This window comes from Passer domesticus, chromosome Z (genome assembly GCF_036417665.1).
Source record: "Passer domesticus isolate bPasDom1 chromosome Z, bPasDom1.hap1, whole genome shotgun sequence".
NCBI classification, from domain to species: domain Eukaryota; kingdom Metazoa; phylum Chordata; class Aves; order Passeriformes; family Passeridae; genus Passer; species Passer domesticus.
In genome coordinates, this window is record NC_087512.1 from 78,127,309 (window position 1) to 78,148,011 (window position 20,703).

Consider the following 20,703-nt stretch of genomic DNA (forward strand, 5'->3'; position numbering starts at 1 on the left):
GTATGATTAAAGGGCTTTACCTTCAAAAATTGTCTTAAAATCAGGCTTCTTTTTTAGACTACTTTAATTTAAACGTGTCACTCATTTTCTCCCGGAATCAGATCTAAAAAAGCGTCATTTATATTTCTCACCTTATAAATTGTAGAATACACATTACATTAGATTAAGAAGTGCCGCACCTCTTAATCCCTTCAGAAAGCAGGATTAGTTGCATAACCCAACAGCTTGGTCAACCCCCTCCAAAAGCCAGTAGGTTCTGGAGTAGGCATCATCAAACCTTTTTTTAGATTTGTTGATCCACCTGGAATAACAACTCCACTCTGTTTCCCTGCAGACTCTTCGTACTCGGAGCCTCCTGATGTTCAGCAGCAGTTGAACCACTACCAGTCTGCAGCTTTGGCCAGGAACAACAACAACATCAGCCCAATCCCACTTTCTGGGAGTGCTGCAGGAGTGGAAAAAGCGGAAGCCATCCTTAACTGTGAATTTTGCGAATTCTCTTCAGGTTACATACAGAGCATCCGGCGCCACTACCGCGACAAGCACGGAGGGAAGAAGCTCTTTAAGTGCAAAGATTGCTCCTTTTACACAGGCTTTAAGTAAGTACTGTGCTAAACAGATGAACTGAACTCGAAAGGGTTTTTTTTTTTCAGCGCTTGAAAAGGTCTTTGATGGCTAACAGGAACATGGCCACTGCTGACCAGGGAGAGGAGTGTAGGAAATGCCATGCCCAGATCACAGCAGCATCCATGTAATCCATTTTCTTCTCTCCTGCAACAGCCAGTACCATCTGCTGCAGACAGCAGCACAGTTGCAGGAGGTTTCAGAGTCATGGAATTGTTGAGGATGGAAAAGACCCTTAAGATCATGGAGTTAACCATTAACCCAGCGTTAAAGCTTAGTGACACATCTGCATATCTTCTAAATCCCTCCAGGGGTGGTGACTCAGCCAGTTCCCTGGGAAGCCTGTTCCCATGCCTGACAACCCTTTCTGGGAAGAAATTTTTCCTTACATCCAATCCAAATCTTCCCTGGTGGAACTTGAGGCTGACAGGTTCACAACATCCCCATTGTCCGCTTGGCACGATCCTTCTTGCAAAAGTCATAAACTCTCCATTTCTCCCGAGTTCCAGACACATCTCTCTGTTGGCACATGGAGTCAGTCTCCTCTTGCACCTTTAGGGTTTTCTCCTTGGAGAACATCCAGTGTTCCTGTATTCTTTTGTGCTCCAGGAAGCCCTCCCAGGGCACTTTCCCAACCAATCCCCTAACCATGCCAGTCTGCCCTCTGGAAGTCCAAAGTGGCAGTTCTGCTGCACCCCTCCTTACTTCTCTGAGATTCTCTGAGAATCAAAAACTATCACTTCATAATCCCTTTGTCCTTAAGTGTGAAAATTTTCTCTGCAGAAATAATGTAATTTCCACATGCAACCAGCATGAAACGTGGGACAATCAAGTGTCCAGCGGTGACAGGGGAATTTATTTCACCTTACTGAAGAAACCTTCCTCATGTAATTTTATATTCCCCCCAGTCTTTCTAGCTTAAATGATAGAAAGATGCTATTCTCTAGTATATCTGATAGCATACAGAGACATTTCAGAAAATCCAATAATTTAAATTTAAAGGCTCAGCGCCTTGTGTGTTTGTTTGTGTGTGTGGTTTTAGCTGCACTTCTGTAAGAAAAGAGAAAAAAGACACCTGTGCAGTTCATCATTTCTTCCTGATGTGCTGGGTCCTTGAGAATAACACCCTGAGCTGACATTTGAGGTCATAAACTTGTTAAGAGTGACAGTAAACAGTAGGACTGGATCAAGGGAAGGAGTTCTGGTGAAGAAAATGTTGAGCACAAACCTGAGAGAATCCACATGGAAGCAGCCTCTAATTACATAGGTCTACCCTTTGTTGCTTCATCTTTGCTCTCCCCATGTTGAAATTTCCTGCTTATGTTTAATATGCTGATTGCTCTCTGTCTTAAATACTACCAGAAATTTACAGGTCCAATCTCTCTGTATTTTCCAAGTTTTTTCAATTTTCTTTCCATTTTCTTTCACCTTGATATTATGACTAAATCAGGAAGCATTTAAACATGTTCATAGCAATGAATATTCTGTCTCAAAAAAGGGGAGGATGAGGCAAAAAAACCCACCAAAAACATGGCAATCCCCTCTTCAAGGCACCCTAGAAACTTAAAAGCATGGGAGCAATGACCAAAGTTGATAGAAATATACCTGCAGAATTCAGTGAGTGCTGGATTGGGTCCAAAGCCACTTTTTCCTCTAGTTCAATGTGTCAAGCCCCTTAGCTTTTACAAGGTTTATCACTGCCTTAGGAAAAAATAACCAAGTGCCCCAAGTTTAGAGACAGCTATTGATTTCAGTAGTTGGGCTTGTGGTTAAATGGATGTAGAGTTAATTTCTTCTGTTATGTATATCTCTTGCAACTTTTAAGGATGGAGCCAGTGTAATGCCAGCATGAAATTTTTGGTTCGGAAGTGAATACTGTGAAGTATTCATTCATTCTTTCACACTAATAAATATAGTATTCTAAGTCTTGGGTTTTCAGATCACTACAGCTGATGCTTTGAAAGTTATCTCAGTGACAAACTCACGATGAACACGAATCCCTTCGGTACCCACAATCTAAACAGTTTAGCTGGTTAGATCAAGATGGTTAAGGGTGTTTTCTGCCTGAAATAAGTTTGTCCTCCCCTCTTCATGTCCAGAACAGTTGGTGGATTTTGTTCAACTTGCAAAAAATTCAACCTTCGCCTGAGAAAGAACGCTGAACATTTCAGCCTGAAGACAGATAATGAGCATGAAGGATGGGAATTCTTTTGCTATCTTGACTATAGCAGTGTGACTATATGGAGCAGCCCGTGCAGCAGAATATCTTGTCACAACGGGTGTTTGTTGCTTTGAGGGCAGGAGCCTGCAGATTCCTCTGCTCATGTGTCGCTCATGTGAGCAGCCCCTCCGCGGGGCCGCGCGGACAGGGCTGAGTGGCATCTGCACCTTTTTACACCACACGTCCCTTACAGAGAGCTGTGGCACCTCGCTGCTGCCCTCCTGACTGCTGCCGTTGTCTCCCCCCTCTCTCACAGATCTGCTTTTACTATGCACGTGGAGGCCGGGCATTCGGCAGTCCCCGAGGAAGGACCCAAAGACCTTCGCTGCCCTCTCTGTCTCTACCACACCAAATACAAACGCAACATGATCGACCACATAGTTCTGCACAGAGGTAAAAACATCCATGTCCGTGTCTGTGTCCAGTCAGGGGACTGCTGGACAGGGCCCTGGTCTGGTTTCATTCAATATTTCAGACTGGTTTCATTCAATTTTTCCTCTCTCTTTATGCGAGGACAGATATGTCAAAAGGGTCACTAGCCCTTGATTGTCTTTTTGCTTCATTTCTATAAGATGCATCTGATTTATTTCCTGTAAAATTCGAAGTTTGCCGTTGCTGATTTGGGGCAGATTTGGGATAGTTTTTAAGGTTTTCCTCAAGGGAGGTGAAAAGCCATCAAACACCTGTTTAGAAAGAGTTGCCCTAATTTGCGACTTTGATCTAGGCCAGAGTTGTGCCCTGTCCATGTCCTTGCTATCTTAAAGGCCTTGCTATCATAAAGTCACCCAAAAGGTTTATCAGCTAACCATAGAGGCCTCAAAATATCCCTTGATAAATTCCTTGAGTGTTTTCTCCTCCGTGTTCTTAGGAACAAAATAATTATCTCATTTTTCGCTTTACTGTAAGACTCCTTTTCTGTCTACACCTCTCCGTTTTTAAATTTATGGGTTTTTTTTAAAGCCTGCTAAAAGTGGGAGTAGGGATTTCTATATTCTATTAACTGTGGGCTTGGTAGCTCAGAAGAGACAGCAGTTTGGGCTCTCTGGGCTGGGATTCCTGCCCACAGCTATCACACTTGATGCTTGTGGATGGTCTGTTGGCTGCCGAAATCCAAACCCATGTGTTGGGATGGCACTCTGCCTGCCTGCAGGTTGGGCAGAGATTCACAGTGGGGTACTGGTGGTGAGCAAACACAGGTTTTGCATGCCATCTTTTTCCTGGAGGAGATTCTGGTGTGACAAGTGCTGTCGTAATTCCATGTAGTATACCACTTCTCAGTGCTGGTAGCTTGAAGTCCTTCTTGTACCAGCTTAGTGAGCTTGGCAGAATTCACATTTCTTTCTGCTAGCAGGGCTGCTCTGAGGGAACATCTGGGGAAATGACCTGTCAGTGATTCAGAAAGCACACTACAAAGCTGACATATTTGGTTGCAAGGGTTTGGCCGATGCTTTGGCTTTTGCTTCCTGCCTTTGAAGGTGTTGCTGTGTCAGATTTTGCCCGATTTTCTCCATTTTGTGGCCATGCCAGGGCTCCAGCAGACAATGCCAGGCCTCTAAAACAGAGGGAACTGGATGGGTTTAGGGTATTTTCCATCGTGCATAGGTTTGGAGCTGGGAATGTCCAGTGGCAGAAGTGGAAGAGCACTTCATGAGGTCAAGCAGCTCCTTGTGCAGAGCTGTTTCTGACCAGTTGAAAGGAGGTTGTCACCTTCTGGGTGAGTGAACCTGTGGATCTTTTCTTCTGTAGGACTTGCTTCAGTTGCACAAACCAGCCTCAAAGAGTTTTTGCTGCTGGAACAAGCCTTATTGCAAAAGGACATAATGGTCTGCACGCCACAGTGCTGGGGGGAGGAAGAGCAGAGTAAAGGAAGTTTTAATGCAAATGGGATTATAGCTGATAAAGAGTCTCAGAGGCCACAAAAGGGTTTCCTTTGACATCACGTATCCAGGGTTCATACTTAGAGTGATTTCTTGTGCATATATCCAGCTAAAAAACAGCCCTCTGCCGTTGTGTTTAATTGTGTGGCAGCTGAAGCAGATGGTTTTGACAAGATTTAATGTGCACTGAAAAAGAGGCTGAGTGATTGTCAGTGTAGTCAGAGATAGCCTTCCTGTTTTATGGCCATTGCATTGGCAAAGCAAGGGCATAACCCTGAGCTGCAGCCCAAGAAAATTAGTTTTGAGGTAGATGGAGTGGTGCAGTATGTAAAATCAGGAGTGAAGGATTCGATCCATTCATAGTTAATGTTCCTTTTGTGCAAAAGGCATGTTTACAGATGCATGACTCCTACATTACTTCCAAGTTGCTGCACCCCTAATCCTTGGTGAAGCAGCATGTGCTTGAAATGGAGAATACATTTGCCTCCTAATGAGTGGCTACAGAGGCTGAATTCCACAGGGAGAAAGCAGTATCAGCTAGAAGCCTAGTGGGAAAAAAAAATAATGTAAGGCAAGGAATTTGCCCTCTGTGAAGAAGGAGAGGTTCTCAGAGCCTCTCTGATGTACCACCTGCCCCAGACCTGTGCCAGGGCAGCTCACCCTCCCTCCTGTGGGTGCAGATGGAGCACAGACAACTTAGAGGTGTCCTGTCCCAGGGGCTGACACAGCCAGAGGCTGCTGCAGCAGAAGTTTGGCTCTCTGGTTCTTCCTGGTCTTTATGACAGGCAGGAGCAGACAGGATTCCTGATCTAGGAGCATGTTAGACTTCAATTTATGCAATTTGTGTGTCACAGAATCAGTTAGGTTGGGAAAGAGCTCTGAGACCATCGAGTCCAACCTGTGGCCAGTCCCCACCTTGTCCCCAGCCCAGAGCTCTGAGTGCCACCTCCAGGTACTCCTTGGACACCTCCAGGGATGGGCACTCCAAACCCCCCTGGGCAGCCCATTCCAGTGCCTGGCCATCTTTTCTCCTGATGTTTTCCTTTCCAGTAACATTCCCCTCATGCATTTTGAAGTATATTGATGTTTTTCCAGGGCTGAATCCAACTTGCCAAGTTCACTGTTGGCTATACCTTTAAGTCCTTGGGCATTTTTCTTCCTTATCCTTCCTTTAAAGAACCTGATGATATTCTTCTTCCACATAAGAGACTAACACCCATATGTTTTGAATAGTAACCTTTAAGATAAATTTTCAAATTTACCCACCGCCCCAAAGGCTCCCTTGGTGAAGATCCTTGTTCCTTGCACTTGTTCCTTGTACATGCCTTTTTCTGGCATTTTCCATTGTACATACAACTTCACAGATGCATGCAGAACCTTTGACTGCTGGAATCCAAATGCTACTTGTTCTGTGAGTGTAGTTTGGATTTCCAGGCAAAAAATGTATATTTTCAAAACCCAGGATGACCAAGTAATTGGTCTGTGTCTAGGTGGTAGGTTGTTTTTTTTTTTGGGGGGGGGGGGGGGTTGTTTGGAGGGGTTTTTTTGGGTTTTTTGTTTGTTTGTTTGTTTGTTTGTGGGGTTTGGTGTTTTTTTTTTTGGTGTTTTGTTTTGTTTTTTTTTTTTTTTTTTTGTTTACCCTTGAGGGAAGGAATTGAGTTATATATGCTTTGGTGTGTTGCTGAACAAAGGTTTCTCCTTACAGCTAAGGACTGAGCTCTCCTATGCTTTGAGCCAAAAAACTGTATGTCTGCTTTGAGTTACAGTACTGGGAATAGTTAGTCATTAATGTCCTTTCAGCTAATTCCCTGATACAGTTAGCCTGAATATTTCAGCCTAGTGGAAGGATTGGATTTCTTAAACCAAGGTGATGCTTTTGTTAGGTGTTTATTTTGTTGTTAATTTTTTAATTACCACTCTTGCAAAATTGTTCCACGAGTTGGGACATCTTTTTGTGAGGTGTCTGCAGTAGTCTGTGATTAGACACAGATGGAACTTTGAAGAAGTCTCACAGGGGTAAAGAAGCTGCCTTTTCAGTTTTTGTGTGGGGCTTTGTGGTTTGCTGCAATTCTTTTGGCTGTCCAGGCATGATAAGTGCATTCTAAATGAGTAATTAAATAAACAGGGCTTTGCAGGGGCAAGCTGCAGGTGAGAGCATCACCTTAAGAAATTCCAGGTCGTGGTAGTCCTGCAAGTTCCAAAATCATAGCTTGGAGGAAGCTCACTGACATGAATACATCTTGTAAAAATTATAAATAATTTCCTGAAATTGAAATCTTTCAATCTAGAGTTGATATTTGTGTCTATTTTGCTCTTCTCTTACTGTGTTGCCTTTGATTTGGGGACTCTGTGTGTGTGCTTGTGAGGTAATAGGTTTTGTTCATGTGAATAAGAAAATGCTTCTTTACTTCAGTCTGGTAGATTTAAAATTTTATACCATAACGTGTTTTAGTGTTTTTAATCTGTGCCAGGTGTTCGAGGAAAAGTGAATGTTAAAATATTTTAATTAGTATTTCTGGTTTTGAAAACTTCCCTTGGCTTTTTCACTTCTGAAACCGACTGTGTCATTTATTTCTCAGAGTCCAAAAGCACACAGCTGCAACAACCTTGTAAAAAGTTTCTCTAGTGATCTCAGCAGCACAGCTTTGAATTCTGCTGTGTCTTAAACCCTATTCTCCCCTCCCCTGTTTCCACCCTGAATGGCCACTATTTGGTTTCTTTATAGTTAGAGGAGCTGCTGTTGGTGTAGAAAAGAATCATAAGTCTTTGGGCGTTTGGTTTGGTTTTGTTTTGTTTTTGGTTAAGGCATAGCCTCGGGGAAAACTTCAAAAAGAGGAAGTTACGAGATAGATAAGTTTTGTGCTCAGGGAGAAGCTAGGCAGGATGGAATATTTTGTTGAGCTGTAGAAAAAAAAAAAAAAAAGTCTTGCTGTAAAGGGAGTGTGTGTTTCTGTAGTTGTCTTTGGATGTAATTTTACCCTCCTCTCTAGAAGAAAGGGCCCGTTGGCTCAGATCCATGTGTGCACTGCCACGTCTCACATTCCTTCAGCCTTCATGTCTACCATGAGAGATTCAGACCTCTTTTTTATTTTTTTTTTTCCTCCTGTCCTTGGGGATGAGCCTGGATGAGGAGGATCGAAAAACCCTCCTTTTAGTATGCAGTGCATAAGCAGGAGCAGCAGCGCTAAGTTTCAAGTGTTCTAGCTCAAAAATGCCAGTTTGGGTAACAAAAGCCTCAGTGAGGATCTGCTGGTGACCCTCAGCTGAAGGGTCAGATTTGGGGTTTCTCTGGTGTGCACAGCGTGGAGGGAACCGCAGTGGATGAGTGTTGAGGCACATCAGATTCTGGCTGTGTCAAATGACCGAAATTAATTGCTGCTCTGTTAAACATCACTGCTTTGTTAGAGGGAGCACAGAGTTTAAAAACTCAGCGAGAGCGTTTTCAGTGCACCATGCCTGCAGGGTTTGGGCTTTTCTGAAAGCCCTGGGCACCTCAGGAGGTTTCTGCTGCTGGCTGAACTTGCTCAGCCTTTTCCCAGGGAGAAAGAAGTGCTGCCTTGCTCACCTCCTCAGTCCCCAGAGGGCAGGTTTGGGTGTGGTGGTGAGGACACCACCTCGGTTTGTGTGGAGCCAGCAGTGTGTGATGCCTTGGGAAGCACACCCTGCAGCTCCCCTCTTTATTGCTTTTAGAGAAGCAGCTCCCGGCTGCTGTCAAGTACTGAACAAAAACAAACTTTTTGGTCTTGGCTGATTTACGGCTGGGTTTGTGCTCCTGGGCTCTGCTCCTCTGGCTGATAGATGGAGTCTCACTTGGCCCAAAACCTTTGTTCCCATCCTCTTCACCAGTCACAGAAGGCACCTGCCTTTGTGGCTTTCGGGGATTAACCCTGCCCTGGCAGGCAGGATTGCTTTCCTGGTGTTGTTAAGCGGGTGTTGTGCTGTCCCCACAGAGGAGAGGGTCGTTCCCATTGAAGTCTGCCGTTCCAAGCTGTCCAAGTACCTGCAGGGAGTCGTTTTCCGCTGTGACAAGTGTACCTTCACCTGCTCCAGTGACGAGAGCTTGCAGCAGCACATAGAGAAGCACAATGAACTGAAACCTTACAAATGCCAGCTCTGCTACTATGAGACCAAACACACAGAGGAGCTGGATGCTCACCTTCGAGATGAGCACAAGGTAGGACCCAATGAGCTTCAGTTTGTGGCAGTCTGGTCTTTGCAAATGCTGAATTGGTTTAATTTGCATGCCTGACCAGCCAGCTTTACACTGAGGTTATTTTTTCCTCTCCCTCCCCAAATCTGAAAACTAACCCCGTGTTGCGCTTCCCTTTCTCACTTTTCTCTTTATTCATCTTTTTGTTTGTTTGTTAGTTTCTTCAGAAACTGTAAAATAATCGTTTCTGAAGCTGTTCAGATTGATCAGAATTGGCAAACTGCTGCATGCAGAGTGTGATTGTCTGGAAAAGGCTCTTGTGCATGCTGGTTTTATCTAAAGGGGGGTGGGGAAAGAGTGGTGGAACAATACCAAGGCAGTGTGATTCAGCCCCTGTAAAAGGCAGGAGATTCCAAACACAGGATTGCTCTGGTAACTTCAGCAGCATGACATGCCTCGCATATTTTAATAACAAAGAGGTCTATACATCCCCTTTTACCTTTAACAAGGGAAAGATAAACAGCAAGTCTAACCAGGCCCTCAGTTAAGACTGCTTTGGAGTTTTTGTGGATTACCTGAGAGCATATCAGGTCCAATCTTTGAGAAGTCATTAAAGGCTTTCCACAGACTGCTAGCTTTGAATTTTTGTAGCTGAGAAATATTTAAGTTCTAGAACTGGGATGTGTTTTGGAATATTTCCTAGAGTGCTTCCTTGGCAGGTTTCCAGGGGAGGCAGCTATATGCTTTCCCCTCTTGGAGCTTAGCTGCCCAAGGTCCTCACTAAAAGATTCATTGACTGAATGATTTTTCCTTAAAGCCAAATGTATATGGACGGTATTAGCAGCAGAAGTCCCAGGAAAAAAAAAAAAAAAACAAAACAACAACAGTTTCCATGCTCAAAAATACCTGGCTATCTTAGAAAACCAAACTTTGTTAATTTGTGTTGGCATGCTAGGATACTCTGCCATCTTTATTACTTCTGGAGAGTCTCCTGCAATTCAAATGGTACAGAAGGAGTTCCACACCTCCTGGTGCCTGCTGTATGCAGGAGGAACTATTGCTTGGTGTTTTTTTGGTGCATCAGTCTGGGATGATTATTCCCTTAACTTATCTCTCCCTTCTGATCTGGACCTGCAGTGGTGGTGCTGGTAGTTTCAGGTATCATTTCCCCTTTTTTGGTGGGTGAATTGCACCTCTCCAATTTGTGTCTTAAGTTCTGGGGTCAGACACTACTCAGGTTGTATATTGCACCTTAAAAAGTGTCCCTTCACGTGAGCTGAGTAGAATCAAGTGCCTTGCATGTGGTCTTGTTTGTTTAAACCTCTATGGGTGATGTGCTGAGTTAGAGAACCTGATCACAACTGTCTGTAACCCAGTGCTAGGACCCTTCACACCTCTATATTCGGGACACTTTGCTGTTTGGATGTATCCTGCAGCCTGCTTTACATCCCCCTAGGTATCATTCACATTTCCCTTCCCACAGCGGGGTAAAGAGCAGTCAGTGGGTGTTGGTTTTTCATTCAGCCTCTCGCAGGGCGCGTTGCCCTGCTCCCTCTCCATCCCCTCTGCCTGCCTCTGCTGCTGGAGGGCTGTCTGTCTCTCTGCATGAAAGATGAGCCCAAAACCCTTCCCAGCAGTGATCAATGAGCTCAGAGGGCGCTTGTCATGCAGCAAGTATTAGCCTTAGTGTCCTGGTCACGCTCCACGCTCTCCGCCTCCGCTGTAAATCTGGGCTGCTGCTCCTCTGCTGTTCCTCTTGGATGTGGAGCAGTTCCTGACTCCCGTGCCCTGAGCTGCTCCTTTCATACTGCTGCTGTTAAGTGGCTGGTGCATTTCACCCCAGGGTTAGCTGAATTTGACTGCTGGGTGAAGTGTTCCCATTATAGGCTGCTGTATCAGTTTGCAAAGCACTTTGCAGCCCGGGCGTAATGAAAATTAATCTGTTATTAATGAGTGAGAGTGTATGTGCCACACAGCAGCCATGTGCTTAGTGAGGAAAAGAGCCATCCTTTCATGAATGAAGCTGAATGAACTCGTCACAGAGAGTTTCCCTTCAGCGTGGATGTGTGGTAGCAGTGTTTGATCACAGCAGTTGAATAATGCCTTAAAAATGAGGATACAACTCGATGTTTTCCGTTTCTTGGATGAAGAAGTGAGGGGGTTTACCCAATCTCATTAACAAAAAAAAAAAAAACAAAACAAAAAAAAAAAAAAAAAAAACCCAGAAATGAGAAATGCAGAATAAACAGCAATGGAAGAATCACTGCCCCTGGAAATAAATGAGTGTTAATTTAATTATGGGGACTGCATGCCATCTGTGAGCTGAGCTGGCTTTGGGGTGTACTTGGTTTTTTTCTACATTTGTGGCCATTCTCCTGGCTGGTTGGTGATTGTGCTGAGTGCTAACAGAAGTGTTTCTTTCAAAGGTGAGTCGTAATTTTGAGCTGGTTGGACGGGTTAACTTGGACCAGTTGGAGCAAATGAAAGGGAAAACAGAGAGCTCTAGCAGTGATGAAGAAGAAAAAGAAGAAGAGTTAAGCCCCAAGGCTCAAGAGAGAGGTCAGTGCAGCTCTTTGATGTGTTGTGGGGGGTTTTGTTGGATTTTTTTGGGCACTGCAACCTGCCTCACCATTCCAGCCATGCTAGGTCAGCTGTTGAGGGGACAGCACATACTCTGCAGAAATAGTAACAGAGTGTGGCTTTCCTGAGGACACAGCTCCTGTGGGAATCTTGTGTTTCTAATCCTCCTTACAAGTTTTTTGTCTGTTCAGAGAGAATACACACCATGAGAAGGCACAGATAGCATCTGTGACTAATCTGCCTGTTCAGGTACCATCTATAAGGGCTTGCAAAACTATCTAAGTGTATTTTAGTGGCCTGTCAGGTTTTCTGTTTCAGTAACCAGTTTCCAGCTCTCACTTGGCACTGCCCAGTGGGGGATGAAGGCTGCTTTATGGGCTGTTATTTATCTCTCTGCCCAGCATTCCTTGTCAGACAGTTTGCAGTTGGCAGCTCCAGAGCCAGGGTACATCCATGCCCACCTGTCTGTACCATTTTATATTTAAATATGTGCCTAGGTTTGTATCAAAGATTAATCCCACTGACTTCAACAAAGCAAGGCCGTATAATTTTGGTTTGGTTGTATTTAGATTAGTAGAGAAAAAGTAAGTTCTCTGATAATTAAATGAAGGGTTTCCCTTCCAACAACCTTCTCCCACAAAAGGAAAGTTATTTCAATATCTGGTGTAACTGTGTTTTGTTCTGGTGCAACAATGCATCATATAATGCAACAACTCTTTAATATCTTTAGTCCCCTCCTGGTCTGAAGGACAGGTCACCCAATTCTTGATGCTGACAGCTCCACTTAGCCAAGTTCTGTGTACTTCAGCTAAAGGCACACCACCATGTTTGGTGAACATTTTCCTCCTGGTTTTTTACATTTCAAACTCACTTTTCACAAATAAAAAAGGTATCTCTGTACATGTTTTCAGGCATTGAAAAATTCCCATTTCTAGATTCACAGGTAGTTGACAGAACTAAGGGGATTCAGATCATACTTCTTGCCTTTTAACAGCAAGACCCCAGCATCTTGGATTTTATTTTGTCTCCCTGCAGCATGAATTCAGTTTGTGCTTATCAGCAGCACTTCAGGAGCAGTCAGTGATGGCTTTTAAATTAAATGAGAATGCAAGCCAATTGGGTAGGAAACCATTCATGTTTTAACAAAAAATACCCTGCACAAGGTCTTAGAGGCAGAGCAGCAGGAAAACCAGAGGAGGGGTGTCAGTTCCACGTGTGCATCTCAGGGTTCAGCATTCCTCAGGGACAGCCCCGACCCTCTTGGCTTCCTCTGTGGCTGGAACAGGAATTGTGTCATGATTTGACTGAAGCCCCAGCTCACCTCAGCTGCAGATGCAGCAGGCTGATTAATGTCCACAGCTAGCAGGGGGTGAGGAGTCAAGCTGTCCTTGTGAGGATTACCTTAGCATTACACACAGGCACAGGTGCTGGGGTGACCTTGGAGGCTCTGGTGCCCAGACCAAGAAGAAAGTGCTCTCTGCCAAGCCTCACAAATCCCTGTGCATGTGCCACGGGCAGGGGGGCAGCCCAAGGTGAAGTTCATTGTTTAAACTGGCTTTAGGTTACACCCTGGAAGTATAAAAACATCACCATCCATGCCTGGAGTGTTACATGTTCAAGGGTTAATAGACGTGCTATCCTCATGTTTCAGAGTTAAGCAAGGCAGCATTTTGATGATGCTGTACTTTTTTTTTTTTTTTCACCTCTGTCTCTGTTTTCTTTAATCTGTGACTGGCTGAAATGATTTCTGCATGCTTGTTTGGGTGACCAGCCTAAAGAAATCAGGCGTATTTTCAGGTTTGCTTTGCATTATTTCTTTCTTCTCTGGCCTGTAGGGTTGATGGGTTTCACCATTGTTTTTTTCAAGCTTTTTTTATCCTTTTCAGTCTCTTAACAATTTGTAATAGATTATAGTAAAATAGGTAGAAAATGCAGAAAACACTTACTACAACAAGGATATTAGAAAAGATCCAGTTGTATTGATTGCATTTTTCTAGGTAAGTTGTGTGAATTATCACACTTAAGGTGCAAGATTTTGAAAAAATATCCCAGTGAGACAGGAGCTGAAGGATGCTAAGCTGCATGCTGGCATCTCCCTAGGCATTTTCAGAAGATCCTTCTGACACAGAAATGGTTTGCCCTGGTAGCAGAGATCCAGACCTGTGGTTTCAGACAGAGCCTGTCACAGTGGCTGATGCTGTCACAGCTTTCAAACCACATGAAACTGGCAGTCCTGGGTGCTGCTGGGGTGCATCTGGCATTTCTAGCCTTTGTGGTGTTAGCAGGAAGTGGGATTTGCTGGGAGTGCCTCTGTGGGCTCCAAGTATCTGTCTGAGCTCTGTGACTTTGGGAGAATCAGGATTTCTTCCCTGGATTCACCACTTTGACTCGAGCTGCTCTGTGCAGCACTGAGGCTGCAGATAAAAAGTTGTGGCTTCTTCACGTGGGCTGCTGGACCAAACAAAGGCCATTGTCCATGTGGACAGGCAGAGCTGAGCTGCACTCTTGGATGGGAGAGGAAGGGGTGGTAAAGGATATAGAGTAAAAGGAGATGTATGGGGGAAAATGAAGTGTTTTGGCACTGACCATGCCAAGATCAGCTTGCCCAGGTAGGACTGTGTCTCAAAGAGGCTGTTACTGATCTTTAAGTCTTGGTCTCAGCAGATCAAGGGGTGTTTTTCCATAATGGGCAAAAATTAAATGTCCATGAGTGTTTGTATGTGTGACAGAACAAAACCACAGAGAGGTCAGGGCTGTGTGCAATGTGTTGCTTCTCCTCTGCAGGACCCAGAGAAGAGTAGCTTCTGATAATCCTCCAGGGAAGTAGCCCAAATTCACATCCCCAGAGGCAAAAATTACTGGGCAGTAGTATGAATAAAATAGTGTTGTCTGAAGGGGTGGTGGATTTACTAGAGTAACACTTGCTAAACTTAACAGGATTTGCAGGTATAAATTATGGACTGGTTTGGGTTGGAGGAGTCCTTTACAGAGCATCCAGTCCCACCCCTGCCATGCTCAGGGTCACCTTCCACTACCCCAGGTTGCTCCAAGCCCCATCCATAGTTATACTGTTATACAGAACATCAGCAGCATTTGCCCCCAAAAGTACTATCCACCAAAAATATTTATCTCTGTGTCATGACTAGTCTGTGTGTTTATACATTTGTGCCATGATTAAGGTGTTAAAAATCCAGATGTAAACTGACCTAATGGCATTTGCTGCTTGCATTCTGGTGTTCCCCAACGCAGCAGCTTTATGATATTTAACCGCATAATAAATAAACTCCCAACAATAAGAAATACAAAGTGGATTTTTTTTGCCTTTCATGGGAAGAGGCCAAAAAGTTGTGTCAAGAACTATTCCATATAAAACTGAAGTAAAGGTTAACTAGTGACAAGTGTGTCACAGAAATGCATTTGCAGGACGTAGGTGTGGGTAATGGGGAATGTGTGAGCAATTTTGGCTTCACAGACTGATCCTGAACAGAGTAAGTCTGAGAGTGAAGAAATCAAGTGAGCAGAGATCAGAACCAAAATTAAGCAAAATCCCTTTTCTTTTATTATGTGGTTCTTGAGGAGTCAGAAAGACATTCCGTTGATTTCTTGCTTAAGATAATCCCTGCTAAGGAATTAATGCTCTGAGCAGATGGTGCTGTCTCATTTCCAGCAGAAGAATCAAGTGAGATAGTTCATGCAATTATTTTCAATGGCTGGTGCGGTGATCTTCTTAATTTGTGAGAAAATGTTTCATCTTTTGTCAGAGCAGGCTGTGTTCACATGGAGCTTGGCTTTCTGGAATGTCATTCCCTGAGCTGCCCGTGACTTCACTCATATTACAAGGTGCTTGACACTTCTGCAAATGAGGCCCCAAGCTCTTTGTATAGAAGATTAGGATGAGCATGAAACACCTATGCAGTTAAGATGCAGGACTTAATCCATGAGGTTTCATGAGCTGTTACAAGAATCACATGTTAAATGTACCAAATCCATGTGTTTCCTACAATTTGTACTACCAGTTCCAAAATTATAGATGGACTTGAGTGGGGACTTTGGATTTTGCTTTCCTAAGCTTTGCAGTTTTGGTTTAGAGTTTAAATTCCACAGTCTCTTCATTTATTGAAATAGAGGAGCAAGGTCTAGTAACTTGTTACCCTTACTTTGCAGAGGTGCTTTAAGACCTAGGGTGGGATTTGTACTTGCAGTGTCACTTTTCTTTTCAGCAGCTGCATTTCCCCACTTATTTGACCAGAAAGTCCTTTTGCTTCCCTGGCGTGAGAGGTGCAGCAGAGAGGACCACTGTGGTGACAACTCCCTTCTTGCCCTGGCGTTCCTGAGCTCATGGGCTGCGCTGTCTTTTTTCCAGATCCCATGATGTTTCCTGACAGCAGTGCTCCAGAGAAACGCTTTCCCTGCGAGTTCTGCGGCCGATCCTTCACCGAGGGCTCCGAGTGGGAGCGGCACGTGCTGAGGCATGGCATGTGAGTTGGTTTGTGTTCCCTTGCCAAGCAGCCAGAGGTGTCAGTAGATCTCTCTGTGTTCCCCCCACCCCGTCCCTGCCCTCTCAAAAAGCTGCAGTAGTTGCAAACACAGTTCTGTGAAGAACAAATCTGTCTTTGGATGGTCATCGAATGTCTCTGCGTTCTTTTTGACTTTGCTGCCCAAGGTGGCTGTAAACTGTAGGGTTTAACTGTGATTCTAAAATTTAACACTGTCCCTAGGTGAATGCCTCTTGGCCAGGATTAACTTCCCTTAAGTGTGCTGTTGATTTTTTTAAAAATTTTTTTCCTTTCCATGGCAGTTTACACACTGTGGGACGATACACATCACATATAGGAATCTCTGGAACAATCTGTTTCCTTCTTTTGATGTAGGTCTCGTTGGTAGCAGAGGCCTCTTTCCTAGCCAGAGTTTGTTCAAAGAGTAGATTTCATTCAAGGCTGCTGAGATGTGGGAAGCATCTGAATACAATATTGTGGGTTAACTGCGTTGGGATGAGAAACAATAACTTCTCTTACACTTAACAGAGTGTAAGTCTGAGCTTAAGTACTTGAAATGCTGCAACCTATGGAAAGTTTTATTGGATTTTATTGACTCTTTGGGAAAAGCACTCATTTCCTGTGCCTGCCTTTGGTGCCTCCTAAGTCTTGTTTGCAAGGAACCTGAGGGACGGGAATAAGCTTCAAGTGTCACAGTTTTGAGTTCTTCTGATCCCAAATCTCTCCCGGCACGGAAGATTCAATTTCAGGGCTGGAATGTCCTTCATCCCTCCGCCTCTCCTTTGGAGCCAGTGGCGTGGCTGCCTCTTTGGGGAGTGACCTGCTGCTGTCCCTCATGTGACAGGCAAGGGCTGGCTTTGCTGTTCCTGACTTCTTCTGCCCTTCCCCTTCCCTGCAGGGCGCTGAACGAGAGCAAGCACAGGAGCGGCGGCGAGGACAGCCAGCCCAAGGAGGACGTGGAGGACGCGGCCAGCACGCTGCCAGAGGAGAAGGAAGGCATCGAGACCATGGTGGTGGACTACTCCCACGGTGGGGAAACAGCTGTCAGCATGGTGGTGGCCGCCGACCAACCTCTCCTAGACACCCCGGAGGCCAAAAACGAATAAGAATAAGAGTTTGGTGTGGTTCTGATCGACAGTACTTGAACAGTGATGACTGGGGTGGGGCGGGGCGGGCAGAAGGAAGAAATAAAGCTGCTTTTAGGACTGAATGATCTATTTTCAAAGCACTGGTACCTGTGTGAGTGTGTGTATATTAAAAGTTATTTAAGTGATGGGATAAGTGGCTCCATTACGTCACTGCATCTTTTTGTTTTCCTCCTGGATCTGACGATGGGAAGTTACGCTCATCCTTGGACTAATGAAGCAACTCCCCGTGTTTTTCCTACATTTCACATCGTGCTTTGCAGTGGAGACTTCGATTGTTTTATGAGTGGAAGCGTCGTGAGAGTGGAAGAAGTGGTAGGGGGACAACTTTTGGACGCACAAGTTTGTGTGCGTTTTTCTAGTTTTAATACGTAAAACGCTTTTCCAGACTGAAAGCAACTGCTTTAGAAAAGAAAAAAAATTAAAAATTAAAAAAAAAGAGGAAAAAAAAAAGGAAAAAAAAAACCACAGGGAGAAAAAAAAAAAGGAAAACATAAAAAAACGAAACAAAACAGAAACTGCTTTGCTTAAAACAGTCACCTGTTTCCTAGTACCTCAGAATTAACCAAGGGAGATCTCTGCATTTGTCAGTACTACCTGTTGTTGTTGTGGTTAAATGTAGAGAGACTGCTGGGCAAGGTGGTGAATGGAGGAAGAAAAAAAATAAGTTTTAAAGAAAGGAAAAAACAAATTGTGCTTAAAATCCCAGTGTGGGTTTTATTTCTTAAAATACTGTGATTTTTTTAATTATTTTAGTAAAAAAAAAAAACAAAAAAAAGAGAGAGATACTTTAATTCCTAGATAACTGTTTGTGAATTGTCATCCTTTATTCCAGGTAAGCTGTTTGTTAGTATTCAGTTATAATTTTAGTATTTGGTAGATTTCATGTGACTGATTGTGCGGTTTTGTTTGCCACACGTTTTGTTTTCTATCAGCCTGAGGTGTTACAAATACAGCACAATTAAGTTTCTCATGTAAAAATGAGTATTTCTTTTTGAGTGGGGGACAGGGAAAGGAGACTAGATCTTGTGAATAGAACCTTTTTTTTGTTGTTGCTGTTGTCGTCGTCGTTGTCCTCGTTAATTTTAAACATATGGAGATAACAAAGAAGTTTTAACTTTAAAAAAAAAAAAAAACCTAAAGAACCAAACTTACAGCACAGCTATGCAGCTCATGGGCCAAACACATGGGTCCTCATAACCGTTCTGTTGCTTGTCATATTAACATCTATCAGTCTCACAACTGTAACTTTTCGTTGAGATTGGCTGCCTTTTTTTTTTCCCCTTTTTTTTTTTTTTTTTTGTTAATTTTAATTCCGTCTGTGGTTTGTGCGTGGGGGTTTTTTTGTTGGTTTTTTTTTTTTTCCATTTTTGGTTTGTATTTCTGTTTTGTTTTTTAGTTTTGGTGTGGTGGGAGGGAGGGGTGTCTGTTAACACATCTTTTTGCAAGCGGAGGTGAGTTGGTTACACACGACATTGAGCCTGGAGAACTACTTTTAACTCTTGATTCAGTGGATGGAGTTACTGAGTTTTTTTCCCCTCCTCCTTAGCTTTTTAGCACGAGGGGAGCAGTGTAGAATGGATAGGAAACCTGCATACCTTAAGTGGCTGATCCTGAAACTACTCCTTGGGTAGAAAGCCTATATAAACTCAAATTTGGGGATTTTGCCTGAGCGGCCAATACAGGATCTGGTGCCCATGGTATGTTCCGATTGTGAACAAAAAAAAAAGAGAAAAAAAAAATTAAAATTAAAAATTTAAAAAAAAAAAAGAGAAAAACGAGAAAAGAAAAAAAAAACTGAAAAAAAAAAGTTTCTTTCCAAAAAGTAGAAAGTACTTGACTGAAACCTAGTTTTAGAAATGCATGTGTCTTCGTTTGTTTTTTTTGTTTTTTGGGGGGGATCAGGGGGAGGGGGAGGGGGGAAAATAGGAAGCTCTCCAGGAAATTGTGTCCTGGAGAGCTTCACTTAAAAGCGATGGCAAAAATGTTGCATTTGTGGAATAAGTGCTACTTGAGAAGCATGGTGTTTTGCTTTTGGGGATTCATCAATTGTGTGTTAGGGGGATTCTTTCTATTTTTCTGTTGGTTTTTTTTTTTGTTTGTTTGTTTGTTTTGGTTTCTTTTTTTTTTTTTCATAGGGAGGGAACATCATAGAAAAGACACATTGGAGGGACAACTAAAAATACACATTTTGTGTCTGTATTTGTTTTTTAATTGGCCTCATTTCAAATATATTTAAACAGTTCCATACCTGGATTGGGTGTTTGTAATGGTTACCAAAAAGGAAAAAGAAAAAAAAAAAAAAAAAAAAAAAAAAAAAGAAACAATGATTGTGACATGCTTTTATCACTACTTAATTTTTCAAATAACATGTAAATATTGTAATCCATTGGATTTTGTTTTGCTAACCTGTAATAAAAAAATATGGGACCATTATCCTTTTAACAAGCTTAGAATGTCATATTTTTTTCCTTTTTTTCTTTTCCCAAAAATGTATACCTGATATATTGTGGACACACATTTTAGGTGCATTATTATGATTCTGTTGACTGTAATGACATAGAATTGAAAATAACATTTTTTTCATTGTTTAATTTATACAGAGGACTTTTTCAGAGTTTGACAGAAGGAAATAATAGCAAAATGCTAACCCATTGGCTTCAGCACTCGGTATTTCCTGATTTTAAAATTACTGCTTACTGATGGGGGATAGGAAGGGGATACTGAACTGTTGCACTGACGGGTTTGTTTTTTTTAAAAAAAAAAAAACAATGAAAATTAATAAAAACTTTTTAAGAGTGCTTGCTCGTGTTGTGTGGTTTTTATATTTATATTGCTCTGGAGATGGGTCCCTGCAAGTTGCTGGTTCTGCACTTGGCAGCTCTGGGAGGGAGCAAACTCCTCCTTTTTCCCCTCCTGCAGCCTTTTCCCCAGTGCTCCACAGGGAATTTTGGATTTCCAGGTCATGGGGAGTGACTTGCCCTAGCTCACACAGGTCTAGGGTCTACAGCATCCCCCAAAAATGCCTCGAGTGTGCCCCAGCCCAGCATCCATTAGAGGTCAGGGGCACGCTGCCAAGCTCTGCTGACTCCTCCTGAACCCAAACATAGAAATTAGGAAATTTTGCAGGCTGTATGGGAAGATCAAAATGGATGGAGAAAGGCTGGTGTTTGGATTACCAACTCAGCCCTGTCATGAGCTGTTGCAATACTGCATTCCCCAGTGTCTGGTGAGCTGCTGGATCCAGCACTGAGGCTGTTCTTGTCTGGAGCTGAATATTCACCCAAAAAATCTGGAGCTGGGTGTATTTTCTCATTCTCCAAAAACCATTCTCCATTCTCATTCTCCATTCTCATTCTCCAAAAGTCATGCTGGTGGTGTTGTCACAGAATCTTCCTTTGCTGAATACAGGTTTTCAAATGCACGTTGGTAAGATGTCAGATGGTTGTTGTCTGTTTTGGGTTTGGTTTTTGGTTCTTAACTGTCTGGTTGTGCTTTAATCAGATCCTCTCCCCAGTTTAAGCAGCTTTTTGGTTGTTCTGGAGTTGGATCTCAAAGGAATGTGTATGCTGTGAATCAGCATGAAACCTTTGATCACCTGATAGCTTTA

At 43.2% G+C, this 20,703-nt stretch overlaps 1 protein-coding gene across 8 annotated transcripts in view; it reads left to right on the top strand.

Moving 5' to 3' along the window:
* The window catches only part of ZNF462 (zinc finger protein 462), a 90,850-nt gene extending 70,956 nt beyond the window's left edge, over positions 1-19,894 (top strand). For all 8 annotated transcript variants that reach the window (XM_064405699.1, XM_064405702.1, XM_064405696.1 and 5 more), the window contains 6 exons: positions 335-599; positions 3,102-3,238; positions 8,673-8,896; positions 11,299-11,431; positions 15,816-15,930; positions 16,847-19,894. In XM_064405699.1, coding sequence (XP_064261769.1) covers positions 335-599; positions 3,102-3,238; positions 8,673-8,896; positions 11,299-11,431; positions 15,816-15,930; positions 16,847-17,054 — 1,082 coding nt within the window. In that variant the 3' untranslated portion in view covers positions 17,055-19,894. The remainder of the gene's footprint in view (positions 1-334; positions 600-3,101; positions 3,239-8,672; positions 8,897-11,298; positions 11,432-15,815; positions 15,931-16,846) is intronic.
* The last annotated feature ends 809 nt before the right edge of the window (positions 19,895-20,703 follow it).